The sequence below is a fragment of the Anser anser genome (assembly GCF_964211835.1).
Source record: "Anser anser genome assembly, chromosome: 3".
Classification (NCBI taxonomy): domain Eukaryota; kingdom Metazoa; phylum Chordata; class Aves; order Anseriformes; family Anatidae; genus Anser; species Anser anser.
Window position 1 is genome coordinate 64,458,414 of NC_139722.1, and position 22,431 is coordinate 64,480,844.

At 35.8% G+C, this 22,431-nt stretch overlaps 1 protein-coding gene across 4 annotated transcripts; it reads left to right on the top strand.

The window, feature by feature from the left end:
• The first annotated feature begins 3,611 nt into the window (after positions 1-3,611).
• LOC310896281 (uncharacterized protein) lies at positions 3,612-15,887 on the top strand. Of its 4 annotated transcripts, none has more exons than XM_083828394.1 (5): positions 3,613-3,649; positions 3,783-3,888; positions 6,685-6,715; positions 9,660-9,865; positions 10,316-15,887. In XM_083828394.1, exons 2-5 carry the CDS (start codon positions 3,884-3,886, stop codon positions 10,410-10,412), a joined length of 339 nt encoding a protein of 112 aa, XP_083684520.1. In that variant the 5' UTR covers positions 3,613-3,649; positions 3,783-3,883; the 3' UTR covers positions 10,413-15,887. The 4 variants fall into 4 exon arrangements, 2 of the variants coding, with proteins under 2 accessions (XP_083684520.1, XP_083684521.1); XM_083828395.1 differs by having other exon boundaries at positions 9,660-9,828; XR_014581340.1 differs by lacking the exon at positions 10,316-15,887 and having other exon boundaries at positions 7,121-10,209.
• Positions 15,888-22,431: the final 6,544 nt, after the last annotated feature.

Sequence of the window (22,431 nt, forward strand, 5' to 3'; positions counted from 1 at the left end):
ACCAAAGAGCTGTTAGTCAAAGAAGATGGTTCTCATGAGACAAGGAGAAAGCTGAGGCATTTATTTCTTTATTTATTTATCTTCTAAACTAGATGTGGATGAGAGCTTAAAAAACCTTTCACTTACAGCATGTTTGGTGGGGCTTTCTGAAGGCATGTGTGTAAACACTGTTCTGAAGTTTGCTTATTGAGAGTAGAATTTCAAAGGATATTTTGAATGTTTCATGTTCTCTTTAAATACAGTTTGGTCTCACTGTGATAACATGTTATCTGTTTGTTTTAGATCTGTGATGCTTTGCCCTTTGCATATATAAACCATGAGCATAGCTGGTTCTAAGCCAGGGTCTCAGCTGTGGAGGCAGTGAGTTATGCCTTGGTAAATCAAGTTTCGGAGAATGACCATTAAGCCATATCTTTCTAGAACTGCTTTCTTATTCCTAATAATATATCAAGAGAATTAAGTCAGTAAGCAGATTACAGGGAAAGCTGGAGAGACAAGGAAGAGTTGATCTTTAACTCACAAGAATCTAGAGTTGCCTAATGATGCAACAGAAAACAAGAAAAGAGACACTTTGAAATATGTCTGGTTCAGCTACAGTGACAAAGTCATTTAACTTTTCATTGTATGTTACTTTTCTCCAATACTGAACTTGAAAATAGCCGTTAACTCAAGAAACTTGGACTGACGATTGTCTGAAACCATTGCCTTGGCATGCAGTGGTACTAAAAATAAATAAAAAAGAAAACTCAGCAGAATCTAGCATCATCAGGAAGGCTATTGGGATCAGGACAGAGGGAGACAGCATGCCACACATCTTGTGTTTGATGTGTTTACATCTTGAGCATGGTGAGCTGTCCTGGTCTCTGCGTCTCAAGAAGGACACAGTAGAGAAGGAAAAGGGGCAATTAAAATGATGGAGGTGATGGAACAGCTGGCTTATGAAAAGAGAATAAAATGTCAGGGACTCATCAGCTAAAAGAGTGAGGAGACATCCCATATAAGCTAAGTTTACAAAACCACTGAGGTAACAGAAAAAGGGAAAGCAAAATCTTGATACCAAAGCCTGCAGTAAAAAAAAAAAAAAAAAAAAGCCTTCAAGAAAATTGTAGAAGTTTAAATTAAAATAGATAAAAGAGCATACTTCTGCCTGCTGGCAAAGACCTTCTGGAATATTTTTCAATAGGAAATCAGGATTGGAACCAGTGGTCCAGTGACCTAGACCTGGTGCCACAGACACCAGGCTGTCCATTCTGATGATTTCTACCATGGTCACCACCCAAATGCTGATTCTTGTAGCCTGATGTAAAACGAACATTTTATCTGTCTACCTCAGCCTCACTGCAAAGCTGAATTGCTAATGAGCAAGCAGGAGTTTGGGCAATTTCAAAGGCTTTTTTTGTGTGTGTGAGAAAGGGAAAAAGTAAAGTCTTTCTGAAGACTCACTTTTTCATTGTTTATCTATTTCTGTTGTTTGTTTGCTTGCACGTTTATTTATTTTAAAGTATGGAGTGATAGGTTATGAGATGGTAATTATCATACCTAACAGAAATACTAGTCTGGGCTTGATAAAGTGATTTCTTTTCAGGATTCAGTCCTAATTGTAGCAGTTATCAAACTTCTCATCTCCGTTCTGAACTTACTACAATGCATTCAGTTTAAGCAGTATACTCTAAAAACACTCAGTATTTACATTTACTGAAGAAATTATCAGCTTCTTTAGTATGAATTTTTACAGATTTTTATGACATCTATCATGATGTAATTGGTTCTGAATTCGTCTTTATTTTTGCTGTTGTTGTTTTGTTTTGTTTTGTTTTTTCCCGTGGGATCATGATACAATGATAACTAAGGTCTTCCTAACAATTATTTCCAACTCTGATAACACTGTGGAGTTATCTGTGCAAATCTCAGCTTCTCACCTCTATTTTCTGCTTCATTTTCCAGAAAATGAAGTATCATCTTTAAAAAAATAGCTTTTGTTGTGCAGAAGGGTAGTAGGTAGTAGGGTGGTATAGGCTTTTAGATACTTCTGGATACAGAGGAAGGTAGAGTTATTTTTTCAGGAGTTTGTATTTTAAGAAATAGTTTATGGGAAACATATGTGGTTTAAAATTATACTACACACATATAATATTGTCCAAGCCTGATATTATAACAAAAATATATGTATATAAATGTGCCTGAATTGCAAGGATTTCCTGTTTTTGATGGGCCATCCTGGTGACCTAGATAATTATATGGGATTGTGAAATGTATCTTGACTTCAATATAATTATCCATCTACTCCTTTAATGCTGTCCCTTCATACACAATAGTTATGGGGCTCAGCTGCTTCAGACTATCTGCCACTGAGTTTAATTAAAATCCTCACTAGCACAATGCACATCAAGATATTCAAAATTATGGTGCATCCTGGATTGTGCAAATTCCCCTAGGTGAGCTCAGGGGCTGACAGTTTCCATCCCCAAAGCTTCTTTAAAACATGTGAATGTTCAGGGGAAAGGAAAATGGAAAGGAAATATTAGTGGCCAGGACTTGAGGATATCAGTGGTTACAGACAGAAAAGAATCTAGTAAGTTTTCACTGTGTTATATAACTGTTCCTCTTTTCTCAATTTTGTTGTCTTCTTTTAAAGTAGTAATTGTGTCAGACTTGACTAAAATCTAACGTTCTTGAGATGGAATGTCAGCTTTTCAGCTTTCCCCAAAATTGTGAGAATAATTATGAATAAAATGATGGGAATGATATCCAGCAGGCCTCAGACTTCTTTCTCTGCAACCAGTTTTAGATGAAGATATGGTGCACAGTCTGTGAATTTCACTTCATCAAGTATTGCTGATGGTAAAATTCTTTCACTGGTGTTGTTCAGAAGCCATTGACATGGTCAATTGGTGGCACAGGCAGCAATGAGTTCATTCAGGAGAATGTCTCCACTTTCTCATCAAGAAGCCTCAAGGTATCAGAGTGGACAGTTTTCTCCTGTAGCTCTATTACTTGGGCATCACACAATTCTGTACATGTACGCCTGCCAATAATATAAACAGGGATGTAGGTGATAAAGACAGATGTGGGTAGGGCCTATAAATTACCCAGTGGCAGAATAACAAACAACAGCTTGGTTTTGTGAGGAAAAAAAAAACAAACAAACAAACAAAGAGAGAGAGAGAACACTTTAAGAAATCATTAAATCCTAATGAAATTAGATTTAAAGAAAAATCATGGAAATAAAATCACTTAGGCAGAGTCGTCGAATAGATAAATGGAAATGAATATAGTGGAACACAATTTCTGAAACTATGCTTGTCCTGGTTTCAGTTAGGACAGAGTTAATTTTCCTCCTAGTAGCTGGTAGGGTGCTATGTTTTGGATTAGGATGAGAAGAGTGCTGATAACACGCTGATGTTTTAATTGTTGCAGAGCAATGCTTACACCAGGCCAAGGACTTTTCGGCTTCTCGCTCTGTCCTGCCAGCGAGCAGGCTGGGGGTGCAGCAGGAGCTGGGAGGGGACAGACCCAGGACAGCTGACCCAAACTGGCCAAAGGGGTATTCCATACCATCTGACGTCATGCTAAACAATATATAGGGGTGGCTGGCCGGGGTGGGGGGGGCCGGCTGCTCGGGAATAGGCTGGGCATCGGTCAGCGGGTGGTGAGCAATTCCATTGTGCATCACTTGTTTTCTTACACATTATTATTGTTAATACTATTATCATTATCACTATTATTATTATTATTATTATTATTTCCCTGTCTTAATAAACTGTCTTTATCTCAACTCACAGGCTTCACTTTCCCGTTTCTCTCCCCCATCCCAGAGAGGGAGGGGGGAGGATGAGCGAACAGCTGTGTGGTGTTTAGCTGCCGGCCAGGTTAAACCACAACAATGCTGTACGTTACAAAACATTTACTTAGAATATAAGGTGATTTAACTTAATCTGACATTACAGTTTTGAAGAAGAGTAAGTATAGAATTAGTTTAAAGTGTATGAGAGTACAGCTTGTCTATGTAGTTTTATAACACTTTAATTGTTTTAGAACAAGATATATGACAGTACATGTTGGCCAGTTGTTTAAATGTAGATGTGGTTCACAGTATAACTCTATGTGATATAAGAATAAGCTTGGTTAATATCTGTGAAAACCAGGTTCATTCTAGTTCTCCACACCAGTGGTAAATGCAAGAGAAGCTTGCTTTTCTAAATAAATGATTGCAAGAAGAAAGAAAGAAAGGTGCAGTAATAAATGAATTGAAACTGTAATGGAAACTGGCAGTTTGGAATAAAAGTTAGAAAGGTGGCTATGTGCAGTAACTAAACTATTGCTTCACATTCTGCAGACTTTATGGCACTTCATGTATGACTTCTGATATCTGTAAATTCAATTCTTACTCTATATTGTTTTTCTTCAGTGAAGTTAATCTATCTGTTTTCTTTACGCTAATTGACTGGCATTTGCTATAAGAAACAAAAAAAAGTTTCTAGATGAAAGAAGAGAGAATTAGAAATACCTCAGTGAGAACTTGGAGCAGTTTCCAGTAGTCATCTTGCTAGAAATGTACACATGTCCAGAGGGATCCAGGAATTGGGTGGGGATTGCCACAGAGAGGTATAGTCTTGGGTGGAGAGTACAAACTCTGTTTTGTTTTCCAACTCTTCTAAAAAAACAGCAAAACTGTAGGGAAATTTACCTTTTGTATACATATATACATACACATGTACGTTACACATATATACACATACACTATAATACATATAATCTGTATCTGAAGATTAATGAGAAGTAATGACACTTAATTTCAGGCTGAGTAAAGCCTTTGTTTGATCTAAAAACCTAATGAAAATTTCAGTGTGTTTCAAAATAATGTATCATATAATGGTGTCTGATAAAAATTAAAAAAAAAAAAGTTGAATTAATTGAGTTGTATTTGATACATAATTTAGTATAGTTGACTTAAGTCATGAACATTTTTTGAAAACTCGTTCATCTGAAGTTTTCTGGTGTTTTGTTATGGTTGTCGATATCGGACAGAGAAGAGCAAAGGTAAACAGAAGGGAAGAGATTCCATATGGAAAAGTTTCCTTATTTATAGTGTTAACTGCTAATGAGACTGCTCATTCATAGGCATGGAAGAAGACAAAGTTGTGATTGGTTTTGTTCTGTGATAGTGCTGAATATGCATTTTGAATGTGCCTAACTGCCAAATGTATCAATTGTTTTTATGGTTGTGAATTGTCCATCAAAAGTTCATGACTTCCTTAAGCATAACAATAATTTCTAGATAGACATTCATTAAAAGACAGACAAAGAGACAAAGCAAACAAATAAAAAATCAGATCTTCATTCTTCTCAATTTGCAATGTGGCAGATGAATTGCATTACTTAACTTTCAAGCATGTTATGAGGTAAAGTAATATGGGTTCTTTGTTGTGATTTGATGGACCTTTTTCAAATAGCTGGCTTGTTGGAACTCAGAAAGCATATCTGATAATTTAGTATTGGGATATTTCAAGTCATAAGCTGAAAATTAGTGTTTTTCTTGGCAAAACTGCTAATTAAATCCAAGCAAGTGAATAGTCATAAAAGATATGGCTGAAAATAATTCATTCCAATAGTCGAGAGAATAATTTACGAAAAACATTTATATGTTCATTATTTCTCTAGTTCAGAGCTAACATTTTATTTAATTAAAGTTTATTACAAGTTAAATACTGTTTTCTACACAGCCTTTACATGAAGTAAAATATTCTCTCCTACAAAGAAAAGTGGCTTGTGTTATGAGTTATGTCTTTGGCTTTCTGTAAGCATCAAATCATTATCTATGAAATAGTCCTCTCCATTTGTACATGTCAGAAACCTGTGCATACAAAATCAATCATGATTCCTATCACACTGCCCTGAATCATATCTTTATTAGATTACTTCAGAGCTGGATGAGTCATAGTGCAAGACAATCACTGCAGGGTGGAAGAACTGCACCCCATGACATTGGCTGGATGCCGTGTTTAGATTTGTTCTCATTTTTGCTTTCTCTGGTGGTTGGTATGGGCTACTTCAGGTGTTGGTCTTTTCTAGATAGATTAGCAAACCTAGTGAACAATTTTAAGTTTGGTAAAACACTCTCTGTTTTTTGTTTTTGTTTTTGGTTTTTTTTATATATAATTATTGTGTAACCTCATGCAGAGATAATTGCCTACCAACATTGGTTTCTTGATTTCTCTTTTGAGTGACTATGAAAATACATACAAGTGTCTAAGAGTTTTATACTTCACAACTTGATAAGGTTATATTTTAAGACTTGAAAACAGTGAGTTGTGCAATAGGTATCTAATTATGAGAATACCGACAGATTGAGCCACACCATAACTAAAAAACTGGCTGTACGGATGCCTTTGAATTTGATGGAGGTCTTATTTCAACTACATTATGTGAAATTAGTGCAAGTTTTTAGACATGTTAGATTAAATGAACTCAGGCCTTCCTCCAAACACCGTTAGGTATTCTTTATGTGATAAATCAAACAAACAAACAAACAAACAAACAAATAGTAGTATTCACAAGGGCAGAATTCAACGGGTTTGAGTGTCTACCACTAGAATTGAAAAATCCAATATTTAGAGTGTGCTATAATTCTAAATTATTAAACTACTGACTGAAGTATTTTAACTGTGCCTTTTTTATTTTTAGATCACTGGACCTGTTCTTGGATTTTACTATGGTAAGTGAGACACTTGTCTTTCACTGTCATCAGATACATGTCATAAAATATTTCTGTCAGCGCTGTAGACTTTTCATGTTCTTTTTGTACAAAAGTGAGGATGTTTGGTGCATTTAACCTTAAGTTTTGTTTGCATAACATGAATTTACATTCATTCTATTTACATCTATTCTGTCTCACCTTTCATAACTTCTTTATTTTAGATATTTTCTTTGGGAAGGCCTTAGATGCTGTCTTTAGTTAAACCAAAGCTTTCTTTAGATAAATAGGGTTTACTTTTCCTTTCAAATTTAATTACTTTGCAGAATCATGATCAATTTCCTGCCTTGCTTGCTTGAGGGGAGTGACACTGTAGGAAACCCTCATGCGTTTGCTTTGTAATAAGCCTTTCTTCATACACTTCAGGCCATACAATCAGCTCCTCCATACCACTGTGAGTGCCTGTGTGTGTGGCTGCAGCCGGAGGCCTGCAGATTGGAATGTTGATGAAGGGAAGCAGAAGTGCTGAGGAATGAATCTGTGTTCAAGTAAAGCAATAATCCATCTGTGTGTCCACAGCTCTTATATAAAATAAAGCTACCTTTGATGGCTTTTTTTTTTTTTTAAATGGAAATTTCTTTCATTGTACCATAACTGAAAGAAAATCATTCTAGTGTCCTCTTTTTCACTGAGAAACTTTGTGGAAGAGGAAAATAATCTATTTTCCACTATAAAAAAGAGATACTAAATTGAGATCCTAATAGTTAAACTAGGACATTTGCTTTTTATAAAAATTGGTTTCATGTCTGGACTTCTGGATTGCAGTCTTTGGTTTTATATAAAGAGAACTTTAAAACACAAATTTAGTTCCTAGGGAAAAAAAAAATATATGTATATATATATTATGGAAAACAGTAGGTGTTACCTACAGTTTAATATGACAGTAATTTTTCACATTGGAAGTAATCATATTCATATTTAAAGAAAATCTGCCCCCCCCCCTTTTTTTCCCAGTAGAAACATAGGAATTTACAAATGGAAAAGAAAAAAGAAAATAGAAAAAAGAAAAAAGAAAAAAAAAAAGAAAAAAAAAGGCATTCAAAAGCATTTAAAACATTACAGTACCACTGAAAAACAATTCAGTTTGAATTGCTTCTAAAAAGTCAGCTTCTTGTAAATTTGCTTTGCTGTCCATAGAGGTTTTCATGGTTGGACTTCTTTAAATGGATCATAAAATAACTTTTATTGGAAGGAATGGTCTTTGTATTTTTCCAACAAAGAAATGGAGAAGAATGGAAATTTCCACTAAAAGACATGGAGAAAATAGAGAAGTCCATTTTCAAAGATGTCTTCTTGAACATAGGTAAAGTTCAGGTCCTTACCCACATATGGTACATTGTAGATATCTAGATTTAAAGTAAAACCTAACATTTGTAGATAAATAGATCATTATGCAAACCAAATAATAACAACATTAAATTCAATTAAATTTCTATTGTGCTTTCCATTTCATGAACCACAGTGTCTTAACTGGGGTAATGTAGGTTGACAAAAAGCTTGAGTTTGAATCTTTCCTATAATCTATCTTAAATCTCTCCTGTAATAAGTTATTACAGAAGTATTCAAGCAAGAGCTTCAGAGAATCTAAAGATGGAAAGAGAAAATTTGTTAATTACAAGATTTTTTTTTTCCTACTGTTCCATTTACACTTACTAAAAGTGTTTGCAAGTTGAATTTTTTATGTGTTGAACTATATTCTATCACTTCCTTTTGGCTAAAAGAATGCACTCTGACAGGAAGCTTTTCCTGTTGACTTGATCTAAATTTAAATTACTGCATGCCTCAAACCATGGGATGTGCTTTCCCAAAAGGTCTGACATTTGAGTCCAGGAATAGGGTGCCACATCTGTGAAATAGGATGAACCATTTTGTTCTCTGGAGAACAGCAAGGGCTGTATTTTTACTAAATTGTAAATATGTCTTGAAAAGCACACCAACTTCAAAGGAACAAACATTTCTGCAGCAGGATTATACGGAAATAAACCTTAAAGTTCAAATAGACTTACTGATACAACTTGTTTTGTCAATTTATTTCCAATGTCTATTAATCTTCAGATAGATTTAAGGATTAGATAGGTCCATACCAGTATCGTTTTTGTAACTCCAATACATTAACTCCTCCCTATTTTGAACACCAAATCTGCTGTTGTTTATAACTGGTCTTACAGTTTTTAATCTATTAATAATCTCAAATATTTTAACTGTGGTTGTGTACATGAGATCTGTTCTCTGCTGAGAACACTGTAGCTCTAAAACAAAGAAGGATCCTCGTCCTGGTCTAAAACACAAATGAATCTTAGTCCAACAGACAGGAGTACTCATTTGGCCTAGTAAAGGTCCTCAAGTTTTGGTTAAGAGAAAGTAGTTCTTACATGTTTTAAAATAAATTTAACACTTTGACCTGAAACAAAATTAGTATAAAACAGACTTGCAGATTTTTTCATGGGGATCACTAAAACTTTTTTTCCTGAGTATAATTTTATTGGTGTTTTCATTTGATAAATTTATGCTTCAAATCTAGACATCTTAAAGTTTAAATATGGCATGCAACTTAAAATATAGTGTTGTAGTGGGTTTATGTGGCAAGGTTTTGGTAGCGGGGGGCCATAGGGGTGGCTTCTGTGAGAAGGATCTAGAAGCTGCCCCATGTTTGGTAAGAGCCCCACTGCTGACCAGAGCTGAGCCAATAAGAGATGTTGTTTGAGCCTCTGTGAGAGCATATTTAAGACAGGGAAAAAAAAACGCTGCACCACACAGCAGCTGGGAGAGTGAGAGGAGTGAGGAACAGCCTTGCAGGCAGCCAAGGTCAGTGAAGAAGGAGGGGGAGAGGTGCTCCAGGTGCCGGAGCAGAAGTCCCCTGCGGCCTGTATTGAGGACCATGGTGAAGCAGGTTGTCCCCCTGCAGCCCATGGAGTACCACGGTGGAGCAGGGTTCCACCCTGCAGCCCATGGAGGAGACCACGGTGGAGCAGGTAGACCTGCACTGAGGGAGACTGCGGCCTGTGGAAGACCCCTGCCGGAGCAGATTCCAGGCCGGACCTGTAGCCCGTGCAGAGGAGACCACGCAGGAGCAGGTGACCTGGCAGGAGCTGCTGCCCATGGGGGACCCAGGTAGGAGCAGTTTGCTCCTGAGGGATGAACCGCGTGGTACGGACCCATATCTGGAGCAGTTCTTGAAGAGCTGCTGCCTGTGGGCAGCCCACATTGGATCAGTTCACCAAGGACTGCATCCCGTGGGAGGGACCCCACAGCACAGGGGACGAGAGTGACCGAGAAGGAGCAGCAGAGAAGAAGCGCTATAGACTGACCATAACCCCCATTCCCCCATTCCCCTGTGCTGCTCGGGGGGAGGAGGTGGAAGAGGGTGGATGGGGGGGAAGGTGCTTTTGGTTTCTTTCCTTTGTTTCTCGCTTCTCTAGCTTGTTAGTAATAGGCAATAAATCTACTATCTCCCTATGCTGAGTCTGTTTTGCCCATCATGATAATTACTGTGCGATCTCCTCGTCCTTATCTCAACCCTTGAGCCCTTTTCACCGTATTTTCTCCCCGTTCCTCTTTCAGGAGGGGGAGTGAGAAAGCGGTTGTGGTGGAGCTCGGCCACCCACCCGAGGAAAAACCACCACAAGTGTGCAACTGTTCCTTTCTGAGGCATGATTGAAGAAGGATTTCATGAAACTAATGGTTACTAAAAAAACAACTAAAGTTGTTTTTAAACTTGATAATAAAGTAAAAGTGGAAATACCACATTCATGGTGACACAGGGAGAATGAACCACGGAGCACAAAAGAAGAATGATAAAAGTAAATGATATGGACATAGCTCAGAAACTTGTCTTACTTTGTTTTGTCTTTGCCTCTGTCTGAGATTGTGGTCTTTTATAATTTTTCATCCAAAATCTTATGATTTCTATTAAGGTAAGCCAGACTTAAAACCCTACTGGCAAGAGATAATGGCTTCAGAAGTTACTGAGTATCCACTGAGGACACTTAACAAGTATAGTTTGAGAGAAGGTTGTTAACTCCTGAGCTCTCAGCGCTCTTGTTTTCTACTTTCGCAATTTAAATTTCTGTCTTGAAATAATGGATCTTCCTATACTTTGAAAAGAAGGGCATGGAACTTGTATAAGTGAAATTCCCTGACTCTGCAGTAGTGCCTCCAGCTACATGTGGCATAAAATCTTAAATCATGAGAAATGCAAACAAGTTTCTAAATCTGAAATTATAAATTTGGTATTTTGTATTCTCTTCAGTACGGACAGATACTAGAAACAACTTAAAAACAAAACAGACTCTGTAGTCCCAAATGGATAACAACTCTATAATATTTCTATTTCTAAATCATTTCATCTTTATTTTTGTTTGCAAAGCAGATATTTTTATTTACCACTTGTGATTTTGCTTTCAATTCTATGACTTAGTGGAGCAAAGTGTAAACGCAAGAGGAAAAAAATGTTTTATTAATTTGATTTGTTTGCTGCAGTGTGGGAATTCCTTGAATTTCTATTTCCTTTTATATGGATATTGTCTATTTAACATCACTGTTCACGTATTATAATTACATAAAGATCCTTTAATAATTTTGATTCAAGTATGGGTTCATATGGGTGATTATGTAACAAAAAGCTAACGTTGAGATACTCAGTGGGAGTTTTGTCTGTAGGCTCTGTCCAGGGTCCAGGGTTCTGTTCAACAAATTTGTTTTGTGCCAAGGATGGGAATGTGTCTTTATTTTTCCAATGCTGTTGGAAGAGTTGGCAAACTGAATAATTATGCATCAGGATGCTACATGTATTTTAGCATCTGAGTCTTGATATTTGCACCAAATATATTTTTATGAAAGTGGGGAATATATTTTTATAAAGTGGGAGGTATTCTGATATAGTCTTTGTTAAGTGTTTCCAGTGCATCTACTTTTATAATATAGTAGGACTGTAACTAAATATTTTTCTTGTATGCTTATAACTACACATGTAAGTTCTTAAGTATAGTACTACCAAAGTCCATAGATTTCATGTTGTCAGCTCTTCTATCACTCAACATATTTGACACACAGCTTTCTTATTTTTCCATTTACATTTTTTTCAGTTGTGAGTCATACATTCTGCAATACTTTGTAGAACTACATTTACAGTTAAAAAATAGGCCTTTCTCAGTAAGACCTGAACTTTTTATTTCTGAATAATGACGAAGACAAATACACACTTATAGATTTTACAGGCAGAGACTTTTATGAAAAATAGGACAAGCCTGCAACTCTCTTTAATAGCAAAGGATAAAATAATTTTGAAATTCCAATTGGTAAGCCTGTATTGACAATTTTTAGTGCTCACATTTTTCTGTGAAATCTTTCTCAGTATTTCTGTTTGACAGTATTCAAAGTGATATCCAGATTCTGATATATTTATTTATGCTGAAAAGCTCATGCTTATATTTGGGGATTGGGAGTGGGGGAAAAAACACCAGCAAACACGACAGCTGGAATTCATCCAGGTAACCTTCACAAGTTCTAAATGTTTATATCTCAGATAATCATCAGAGTTAATAGAAAGAAACATGAACCCTTTTAGCTGAATCATTTGTTCAAATTTTTTATACCTATTTCAGGATGAGAGTAGTCATTCTCCTGAAGCTCACATTTCTGAAAACTGCAAATGAAGGCTGTGTCAGGTGGCTAATACGAAGACATCTAACTTTTGGACAACAGAAAATTAGGCATGATGAACCGCATCTATCATTGGTTAGAGTGGGAATCATTTGGAACTTAAGAGTCAAAATATGTTCAAATTATGTTCAATTTTCAGTCTCCCTGTTCGCCAATGTGTGGAAGAGTTTCAAAATGAATCCTTCCAGTACTAAGTTGGTCAGACAGCTAAATAATATTAAATTTGGTATTCACAGGGATGACAAAAAGGAAACAAGAAGGAATGAGACATCAACTTCTCTGATCTGTTTAGAACTTCTCTGATCTGTTTAGATGGACTTCAATTGTCTGCAGCTTACAAACACTGTGGTTGACATCAACAGATGTCTGGTTGAGAGAAGTTTTCCATGCTTAGTCATATACTATATAAAACAGAAAAAGCTACCCAATGATGTACCAGAGAAGTACCATCTCCAACACAGTAAAAGCACATTGTGTTTCTGCTCAGGACTTGAACCCAATGATTCTTCATGTTCCAATGATCTAGTAGAAAGTGGCCCTGCCTGTGGCAGGGTATTGGAATTAGATGATCTTTAAGGTTTCTTCCAGCCCAAACCTTTCCATGATTCTATGATTTTTTTATTTTTATTTTTTATTTGTGGCTGTGTGTATAAATGTATGTGTATATATATCTATATATCTATATATCACACTGTAGTGCCTCTGAAATTTTGGATGATACTCCCAGACTAATATGTTACTTTACACTTGGCTAAATTATTGATGGAATAACTTGGCCATTATACTGACGATAAAATTTTCCATTTATGTAGTTATGTTAGTCTTGCTGAAAGAATAAAACACCATTGGAAATAATCAAGTATATCTATATGCCTTTCCGGAACCAAGTCAGTAATTTTGCACAATATTGTACATTGTTTTTCTATGTGAACAGGCATATCCTACAGATACCTCTTACAGAGTGTTAAGTGGGTTTTGACACTCTTTGTAGTGAGGTTTAAGTGTTTCGAATGAAAAGTTTTCATCAACTTGTTGAATGCCACTTTATTCTAAGCCCAAAGTAAAATAACAAGTGTGTTGGTTATGGAAGATTACAAGTTGCTTTCTTTCTTGCCCTATTTCACCATTCAAATACTTTCTGTAATTAGTATTCTGATTGAAATAATAACAGTAACAAACCATCCATTATTCATCTGCATGAGAAATTCTGATTTGCACATATTCTACCTGCCAAAAGAGAGCAACCTCAACTGACCTTTGGAAAAAGCAACATGGGATTTGTTGTAAATTTAAACTGTAGATTATGAGAAAGAAAAAAAAAAAAAAAAAAGCTTTGTGAAAAAAAACAGTTGAAAAGAGAGGAAAACCCTGCTTTCTTCTAGGGGACAGAAAATACAAGTGCAGTGTGGTCGCTTCTGGAGGCCAGAACAGCAGTGTGGGCAAGGCAGAAGCAATCATTAAGTGGGCATCTTAACAAAATTAAATTGTAAATATCAAAATTATATCCTGTGTTTCTTTGTGTAAACAACTAGTAATGGCTCAGGATAAAACAAAGACACAACCCACGCTAGCCTTGACTGCCATTTTTTTCAATTTTTGTGTGTGTTTGTCTATGGTATGCCCCAAGCTCCTGCATGCTGTCTAACATGCAGGGGTCTGTTTAAGAAAGAAGGACAGACAACAGACATATAGGTTGTCTGTAGTAAAATATTTTGTAGAGAGAATCCAGCTGTTTCTAGTTTAATATCTACCAGCTGAAAGTGTCTGTATCACCATTAAACAACAACAAACAATACAAAACAAACAATAACAAAACAGATGAGAGAAAGGATATCTCTGAGAAGCTGAAAAACACTGTTTCTAGCAAATCATTTGTAATGATTTGTAAAGACATACACTATAAAACTGATAAACCTCCTTTCCTTATTTTCCTGAACATAATGAACATAACATTTATTATATTTCCATCTATTTCTGGAGTCCAAGTACTTGATCTTTTGTAACTAAACTCAGCAGACTGGCCCAAGAAATCAAAGATACATAAGGTATTCATCTCAAATATATATTTTGTATAATCTAATTCTACCTCTGTGATATTTTCTACCCTTATGTTCTCCTCTTGAAGGGACTTACAGAGCTTCAGATCTGGGATCATCCCCTCAGCAACTGATATATTATAAAGGACATCTGTTGTTCTTTTGATCCTAACTGCTGCTAGTGGCTGCTAGCCAAACAGACATCAAAACCAGTAATTTATCATTACCTCATTATCCTCTCTGAATGCTGAAGATGTTCTGCTCAAAGGCATGTATTTAGAAGATGTGAACCAAATCATAAACTGAACATTTCCCATTGTAGAATATTTTAAAACTGCCACATTTTCAGATAATTCTATTGTCTAGGGCTAGGAAGTGCTGGGTCAGTAAAGGTCTTATACACCTTAAGTCTGCAGAGACCTGCAATCAGGCAAGGACTGCAGAACTGTCTCCCATAGTATTCAGCTGTATAGGAAGTCAGGTGCCTCAGGATGAAAGATAGGAATTAAGGTGTTGAACTGGGACCTAGAGCTCAGCAATGCAGGGCCTATGTTTGAAATCCCACTTGAAGCTGCCACTTTGGTACATCATTTGAGATTAGGGACAATGTTGATTTCAGGTAATAGTACAGAGGTTGCAACAATTTATCAAGATACACAAGACCTATTTTGTAAGGGGAGCACTGCAATTCTCTGGTATGGAATATCCCTTTGGTTGGTTTAGGTCATCTGCCCTGGTGATGTCCCCTCCTCATCACTTGCCCACCCCCAGCCTGCTGGGCGTTGGAGGGAATCCTGCCAGCACTGCCCAGCAGTAGACACAACATTGGTGTGATACCAGTGCTGCTCTAGCTACAAGGGCAGAGCACAGCACTGTATGGGCTGCTGCAAGGAAAGTTAACTCCATCCCAGCCAGACACAGTAAACACGGGCAGTCTAAACTGGAAAAGAATATACTATCCCTATTAGACCTGGATGTCTCTCTTCCAGAATGTTCCTCTTCCTCTTCCTCTTCCTCTTCCTCTTCCTCTTCCTCTTCCTCTTCCTCTTCCTCTTCCTCTTCCTCTTCCTCTTCCTCTTCCTCTTCCTCTTCCTCTTCCTCTTCCTCTTCCTCTTCCTCTTCCTCTTCCTCTTCCTCTTCCTCTTCCTCTTCCTCTTCCTCTTCCTCTTCCCCTTCCCCTTCCCCTTCCCCTTCCCTTTCCCTTTCCCTTTCCTTTCCTTTCCTTTCCTTTCCTTTCCTTTCCTTTCCTTTCCTTTCCTTTCCTTTCCTTTCCTTTCCTTTCCTTTCCTTTCCTTTCCTTTCCTTTCCTTTCCTTTCCTTTCCTTTCCTTTCCTTTCCTTTCCTTTCCTTTCCTTTCCTTTCCTTTCCTTTCCTTTCCTTTCCTTTCCTGTTCCTTTTCCTCTTCCTCTTCCTCTTCCTTTTCCTCTTCCTTTTCCTTTTCCCCACCTTTGAATGGTTTCTTTAACAGAATTTTTATTTTATGGTACATGAAATCAGAAGTTAGCTGCATTCTGATCAAACTGGTCTCACTAATAAATTAGGGCCGCCTTTATAGTTAATGGTATTGCAGGTAAAATCAACATACCCCCTGCCCTCTTTAAGGTAATCACAGAGGTATCAGAATGAATATTCGGTATATATAGATTTTCTTTGTTAAAGATTAAATATTATTTTTAAGTTTAATAGGACATGCTGAAATGCAGTTAATAACATTTAATTATTTAAGATTTGACAAGTGGGTAGCAATCTCCTTCTCCTCTTGTATTGCTGGTTAAACAGTCTTTTCCCATAAGGCTTTCATGAACTGATAAGCTTTAAAGTCAGGTGATGTACAACACTTTTTGAGCTGACCTCATAGTTAACACAGTTGCCAGTAACTTGTGCTTGGCTGTCAAGATCAGGTAGCTGCACGTTAATTTTGTATTTGGGTGAACCAGCATAGGCAGCTCTCATTGACCTTGGCCAATCCCTTCTGTTGCTGCACCAGAGTTCATTTCTGCTTCTGTGGGGCCCATAAAATCACTGACAGGGACCAGGCAGGAAATAGTGACATTGAAATGGTTCAGGTTAGAAATATTTTTCCTGTTTTTCATTATATATATATATATATGTATATAACATAAATATTTAACTTGCATCATTTTAGCAATTCTTTAGCCAAGAACATGGTCCTACAGTCATTTATTTTGGAGTAGCAGCAAGGTGCAGTGCAGCAATGGTGACAAGCTGTTGACAAAGGATAAGAGGAATACAGGAGGGAAGTTTTCTTGAAGAAAGTTTTCTTCTTCATAAAAGAAGAGGTGGACTCCCTCACGCATCCAAGTCTTCTCTTGAGGATACAGAAAATGGAAAAATCCAGTTCTCTTGCTTGGACGTTCTTTAGGTTAAATGCTATCACTGTGAAAGGAGTGTGCCCTATTTCTATGTTTAACTGATCTGAATGATAAAGCTTGTCACTAGCAGGGTAATGTTTTTGTTGTCTTTATAATCTAGGAAACCTCTAGGTTAACAAAAATTAATAATTATAAATATTCTTTTGCTTATCTCAGACCTAGTTGGAGAGTGTCACATATGAAAGTTTAGACAAGGAAGCAAAGTTATTGAACCACTATTATTTTTCACATAAGATATATTCTAGGTACCGCATCTTTGCTGTGGCTCTGAGTTGGTATTACTCGGTTGGTATTACTTTCTAGCTGTTATCTCAGAAACAGCAACCTATTTAATCATAGATTTTATGCTTCCTTTTTTGATATATTTATATCAATATTTATGTGCATTTCATTAGTAAATGTTTAAAAAGTTGTAAAAGCCTTCAGCTTTACATGACTGATTACTATGCTGTGATAAAAATAAAACACAAACACAAAAGAGGAAGTGAAAGATACTGCAATACATCTAAAGTGCCCTGAGTAATGGATAGATATTTGATATAGCTTAAAACAAAAGGCTTGTCTGTATTGATGTATGCTAGATTGACCGATATTAAACAATACACTTGGTAGTTTCTTAGTTGATTTACTTTGTTTCAGAATGTCATATCTTCCCCATAATTTAATGTTAAATCCTTGCATTTTAATTGTAATTTGTAATTAATAAACATTTTGGAATGTATATCTTAATTTTCATTTGGAAGGAGAGTTCTGTTTTTTTTAACGAGTAATAAATAAATTATCATAGGAAACAGGAAACACCAAAATTCTCCATAGGATCATGAGATTAGACTAGTGTGCAGCAAGATTTTCATGGGAACAAATTAGTACATCATCATACTGTTTAAGATAACATTGTAATGTGAATACACCCAGTTAAATTAAACTTATGGAGGCTTGTAAATTTGGACACTTCCTGAAATCCTTCAGCACTTTGATATTGCAGTCATAGTAATCTTGTTACACAGGAATCATTTTACTTGTGTTTTGTAATATAAAAAATAGCTTTTAAAAAGAATGTTATAAATCCAATAATTAAGTGGAAATTTAAACCAGCATTCACAGAAACAGGGACTTCTTTGATTCTTATCTGATATCACCTCCAAATTTCATGTTCATACTCCAAAATATAGGCATAAGGTTTTACTTAAAGTTATAGTTACATGTATACTGACAACATGATTCTTACTCTAATTTTCAGAAACATCTGAGTTACTGTAACAGAAACTACTAAAGAAGTCTACCATAAGTAGGGATACAACTATATCTAACAGAGCTACCAGCAAATCTGGATAATTGCACAAAGCAAATACACTTGTTTGCTGCCTTATTCCTTTACATTGGCACCAGAGCCACATATTTCTGCATCATTCAAATCCTTTTTTTGGGGGAAAAAAAGTGTCATTCTCCACCTTGTTCCCCCTCCAGACACTGCAAATGATAATTCTTCTAGGCATGCTCCAAAATATTATATCTGTTGTTTAGCACGGGATCTGTATTTGTCATTCAACAAAACTCCTAGAGATTACTGTGATTACTTGGTCATGCCTGTGCCTGTAGTGCTGAGGGAGGCTTTTAGGATTTCCTGTGTTTCCTTTTTTCCTCCTCCATGCTAGTCCTGGTCTCATCTCACTTTTCCCCAAGAGCATTTCCCAGAAAAAGAAAAAGAAGAAGCTGGGAAAAAAATATTTTTAAAGCTTCACTATGCATCACTGAAGAAGGGGTTTCTGAAAGAGCTGACAAAAGCTACGTGCCATGTTTCCCTGTTTCTCCTTTTAAAATTTTCAATAAAATTAAGACCCTTTAGTGCCTTACCCTTTTTGTGAAAAAAAAAAAAAAAAAAGGAGAGAGAGAGAGAGAGAGAGAGAGATTCCCTCTCTAGTAGTTTTTAAAACATCAAAGTTGTACTAAAGAAGAGTACTAGATAGAAATGGAAAAGGATTTCTCACAGAGTAGTTCATTATAATACTGGGAAGGCTACATACTAAAGATATTGTAAATTGATTAACTATCGAAATGATCCATATAAACATCCTCTGCTAGTTTGGAAATTAAATACTTGACCATTGATCTGCCAGCAGTAGCCTAGATCTTAAATATTCTGTTATTAATTGCATGATTTAATTTGTATTTTTGTTTTGTGTATTCTTACTTATGCACTCTAGCAATTTATCACAGAAGAGCCATGTGGCAACCATAAACTTGAACAGATTATGTTCACAAATTTTGAGATCCAAACTGAAGTAAAGTAAGTTTCTGTTTCATGCAGATGTGTCCTCCAAGTTAGATTGCTTTCTAGGAAAAGCCACGTTTTTTTCATATAATGTAGGTTTGTCCCCTTGTTAGATATACTGGCAAGCTAAACAAACACCTTTTTTATGCTGCTGCTGAAAAATCTTTTTTCACTGGTCTCAAAAATTATATTCATATACAAGAAAACATATCACCTCAGCCCTCCTCGAATTATGCATTTCTTAAGTGTCTACTGTGAGTATGAGTTCTCCTGAACAAAAGCACACTAACAGCTGCTGCTAAACTATACCCATGGAAGAGTAAAAATATTGTTTTCCTTGTTCTTTTGTATTTTTATTAATTCAGGTACTGTTGATTTTATATCAGTATGCCTTATGTTGTCACCCTTGCAAAATAACCATGTAGACTTATTCTCAAGATTTCGTAGACTGGAAAATCATTTTGTTTAGCCACAAAGTAACCTTTTTCATATGAGACTGTTTTTACAAGGTCTGCCGAAAAATCTTATCACAACTAAATCTTTTATTTTTCCAGTGCCTGAGTATCATCCTTTTAGCAATCATTAAGGTTGTATATACTCATGTTGATGATGCTTTAGGGATGCCATTAATTCCCAAAACTCCAGACAAAATGCAAACAGAAGGTTCTGAGCATATTTTTCTTCCAATTATTTGACACTGTGGACTGAAATAATTTACTTTTTCATTCTGAGAAGATGTCTATAGCCTCTGCTAGAAGTGAAGCATGTAGTTAGCTAGCTTTTTGATGTTTTCTCCAGGATTTGTAATTTCTTTACTATTTCAAGAAGCAAATTCCAGATAAACTTCCAAATGATGTGAACTATCTAGAAGAGAAAAAATACAAGTAGAGTAATAACATGCAATTTATGCCAGGTTCTCTCTATGAATCCTGTTTATTTTGGATCAACAGATTAAATCAAACTTTAGAAATTAGAGGAAAGTGTATTTATTTTTTACTTTCTTTTCTCACGGTTTCCTAATTAAGGAAAGGAAGTATCTTCCTTCATAGCAATTTCAGTGCTTCAGGAGGAAAAATGCAAGATATATTTCCTTTATATATATAGGAAATTGGGAATAATGTACCTCCCCCTGTGAAAAAGCCCACTGTATTTTTAAACATGAGTGCTATTTCATAAAATATTGTACATTCAGTATAATGCCACATACAGAACAGCATTTGAAATGTTGCGAGGTATCAGCTGATATTTCATCTATGTAAATTCCACACATTATCTCTGTTCCAATATTAATCCTCCTCTAACCTATGACTAATATGGTGATGTAGCACATTGCATACATTCTGCATAGGAGTCATCTGGCTAAAGGCAGGTCCTTAGCTTCCATATCTTCCATGAAGATCTAGCCATTATGCTTAAGGTCACCACAATAATTTGTCTCATCAACATGTTCATCTAAAAGAGATCATACAATCGATCACACACACTGACATTTTCTATATGTCTTCACCAAACATAAATGGAACTTAATGAATGAATTGATGTCATAGGTGAGCTGAATCTTACCTATTTTCACTTCTGTTAAAGCTTGCAATAAAATACTCTTTTTTTTTTTTTTTTTCTGCTTTCCAAGGGGAAAACAAACAAACGAACAAACAAAAACAGCTATTTGGGAAAGTTATGTAAAACAAACAAAAATGCAGAAAAAAAAAATGACGGGGAAAAAAATTCCTGACTAAGAAGCTGTAAGGAACAATGGAATTAGATGACATGAATGGCACAAGCCACTGTTCAAATCTACTAGATAAAATATTAAGCTAGTGCTGAAAAAAAAAAAAAAAAAAAAAAAAGGATTTAATTGGAAATGGACCTCAAATTTAAATCTCGCTTTCATGCACCTGAGCAAGAATGAATAGCAGTGGGCTGTCAAACAATTAACACAAATAATCTCTTAGGGCTCAATAGAATTAACAAGCTTCAAAATTTAGTTTCTTTTCTTGTAAGGTAATGTCTGGATATGTGAAATTAAGTTAAAGAATATGCAAGTGTCTTTGTCTCCCTTAAAGACATTACAAAGATTGCTGACTGGAACAAAATTATCGTGGATAAAATTCATCTCACTGTCCAGATTATCTAAACATTATGCTGCTGAAATGTGACTCAATTCTTCACTGATACAGCAAATTCCTTCTATGCTCAACTTAAAACAAAATAAATAAAAAAATACAAATTTCAATAGACAACTGAAGCAAGCAGTCTACAGCAGTCAGAGAAGAATTTTCTAATAAAATTATGCAAATGAACACTGAGTACACGTCATGTAAGTCTTCTATGTACAGTAAGAGAGTTTGTTGGAAAGGTACATGAATGTGTTTAATGATAAGTAATAATTTAATATTTCTTCATTTCATAAGCTAATATATCTGGATATGGCATATAACAAGTAGAAATTACAAGTGTATCAGCACAAAAGGAGTAAGGAGCAGAAGTGTGTTGACATGCAATTTAAAAATAAAGTGCTTTCTTCTGATCTAATTACAGAATGTACTCCTCAGATGCACTGAAAGTCAGAAGTTTGAAGAGAACAACAGCAAAAAGGTTACTATTATAGGAAATACAGATGTGGGATTTGAAGTAGAATGGTAGAGTAGCACCTTCACAGAAACAGCTCTGCTGAAACTTAAGAAATTTTTCAGGCAGTGATGTGGGGGTTCTTGCCCTCATAGGTTTCAACATTAGGGGAAATAAAAATGCGGCTGACAGATGGGGTATTTTACATCTGTAATGTGATGTATCATTATGTCTAAGTTAATTAAAAGTTCTGCTGTTGAAAGAAAAATGTACTTTGAAAGGTTTTGGCATTTGATATGGAGGTGCATCTTTTTTCACTGACAAAAGGAATCTTGGCTTTATGTAATGTAATGTACTCAAAAATTTATTTTTGGGCAAAATAAAACATGAAATTAAATTTATTTTTTTTAAAATAATTCACTCAAGTAAATGAAGATGCTAAATTATGTAAGATTATGTGTGTCTTTTTCTCTTGGTAATAAATGAATGGGACTTGTAAATGGAAAAAATGCTTTGCTTTGAAAATGGAAGGTCCAATTCATAAAAGCCTTTTTTGTCATTTGTACAAGTGTATTTAAACTGCTGACGAAATGTATTGAAATGATTGTGGTCACAGTCCTGCTGCTGCTTATGAACTGACTTCTAGGACTCAGTTCAAATGTGTAGATGAAGCTTTGATGTTTCATCTGCTGCCAGCTGAAATGTAAGAGGGTACCCTACTTGCTTCATAAAAATGCAGGTTTCTGC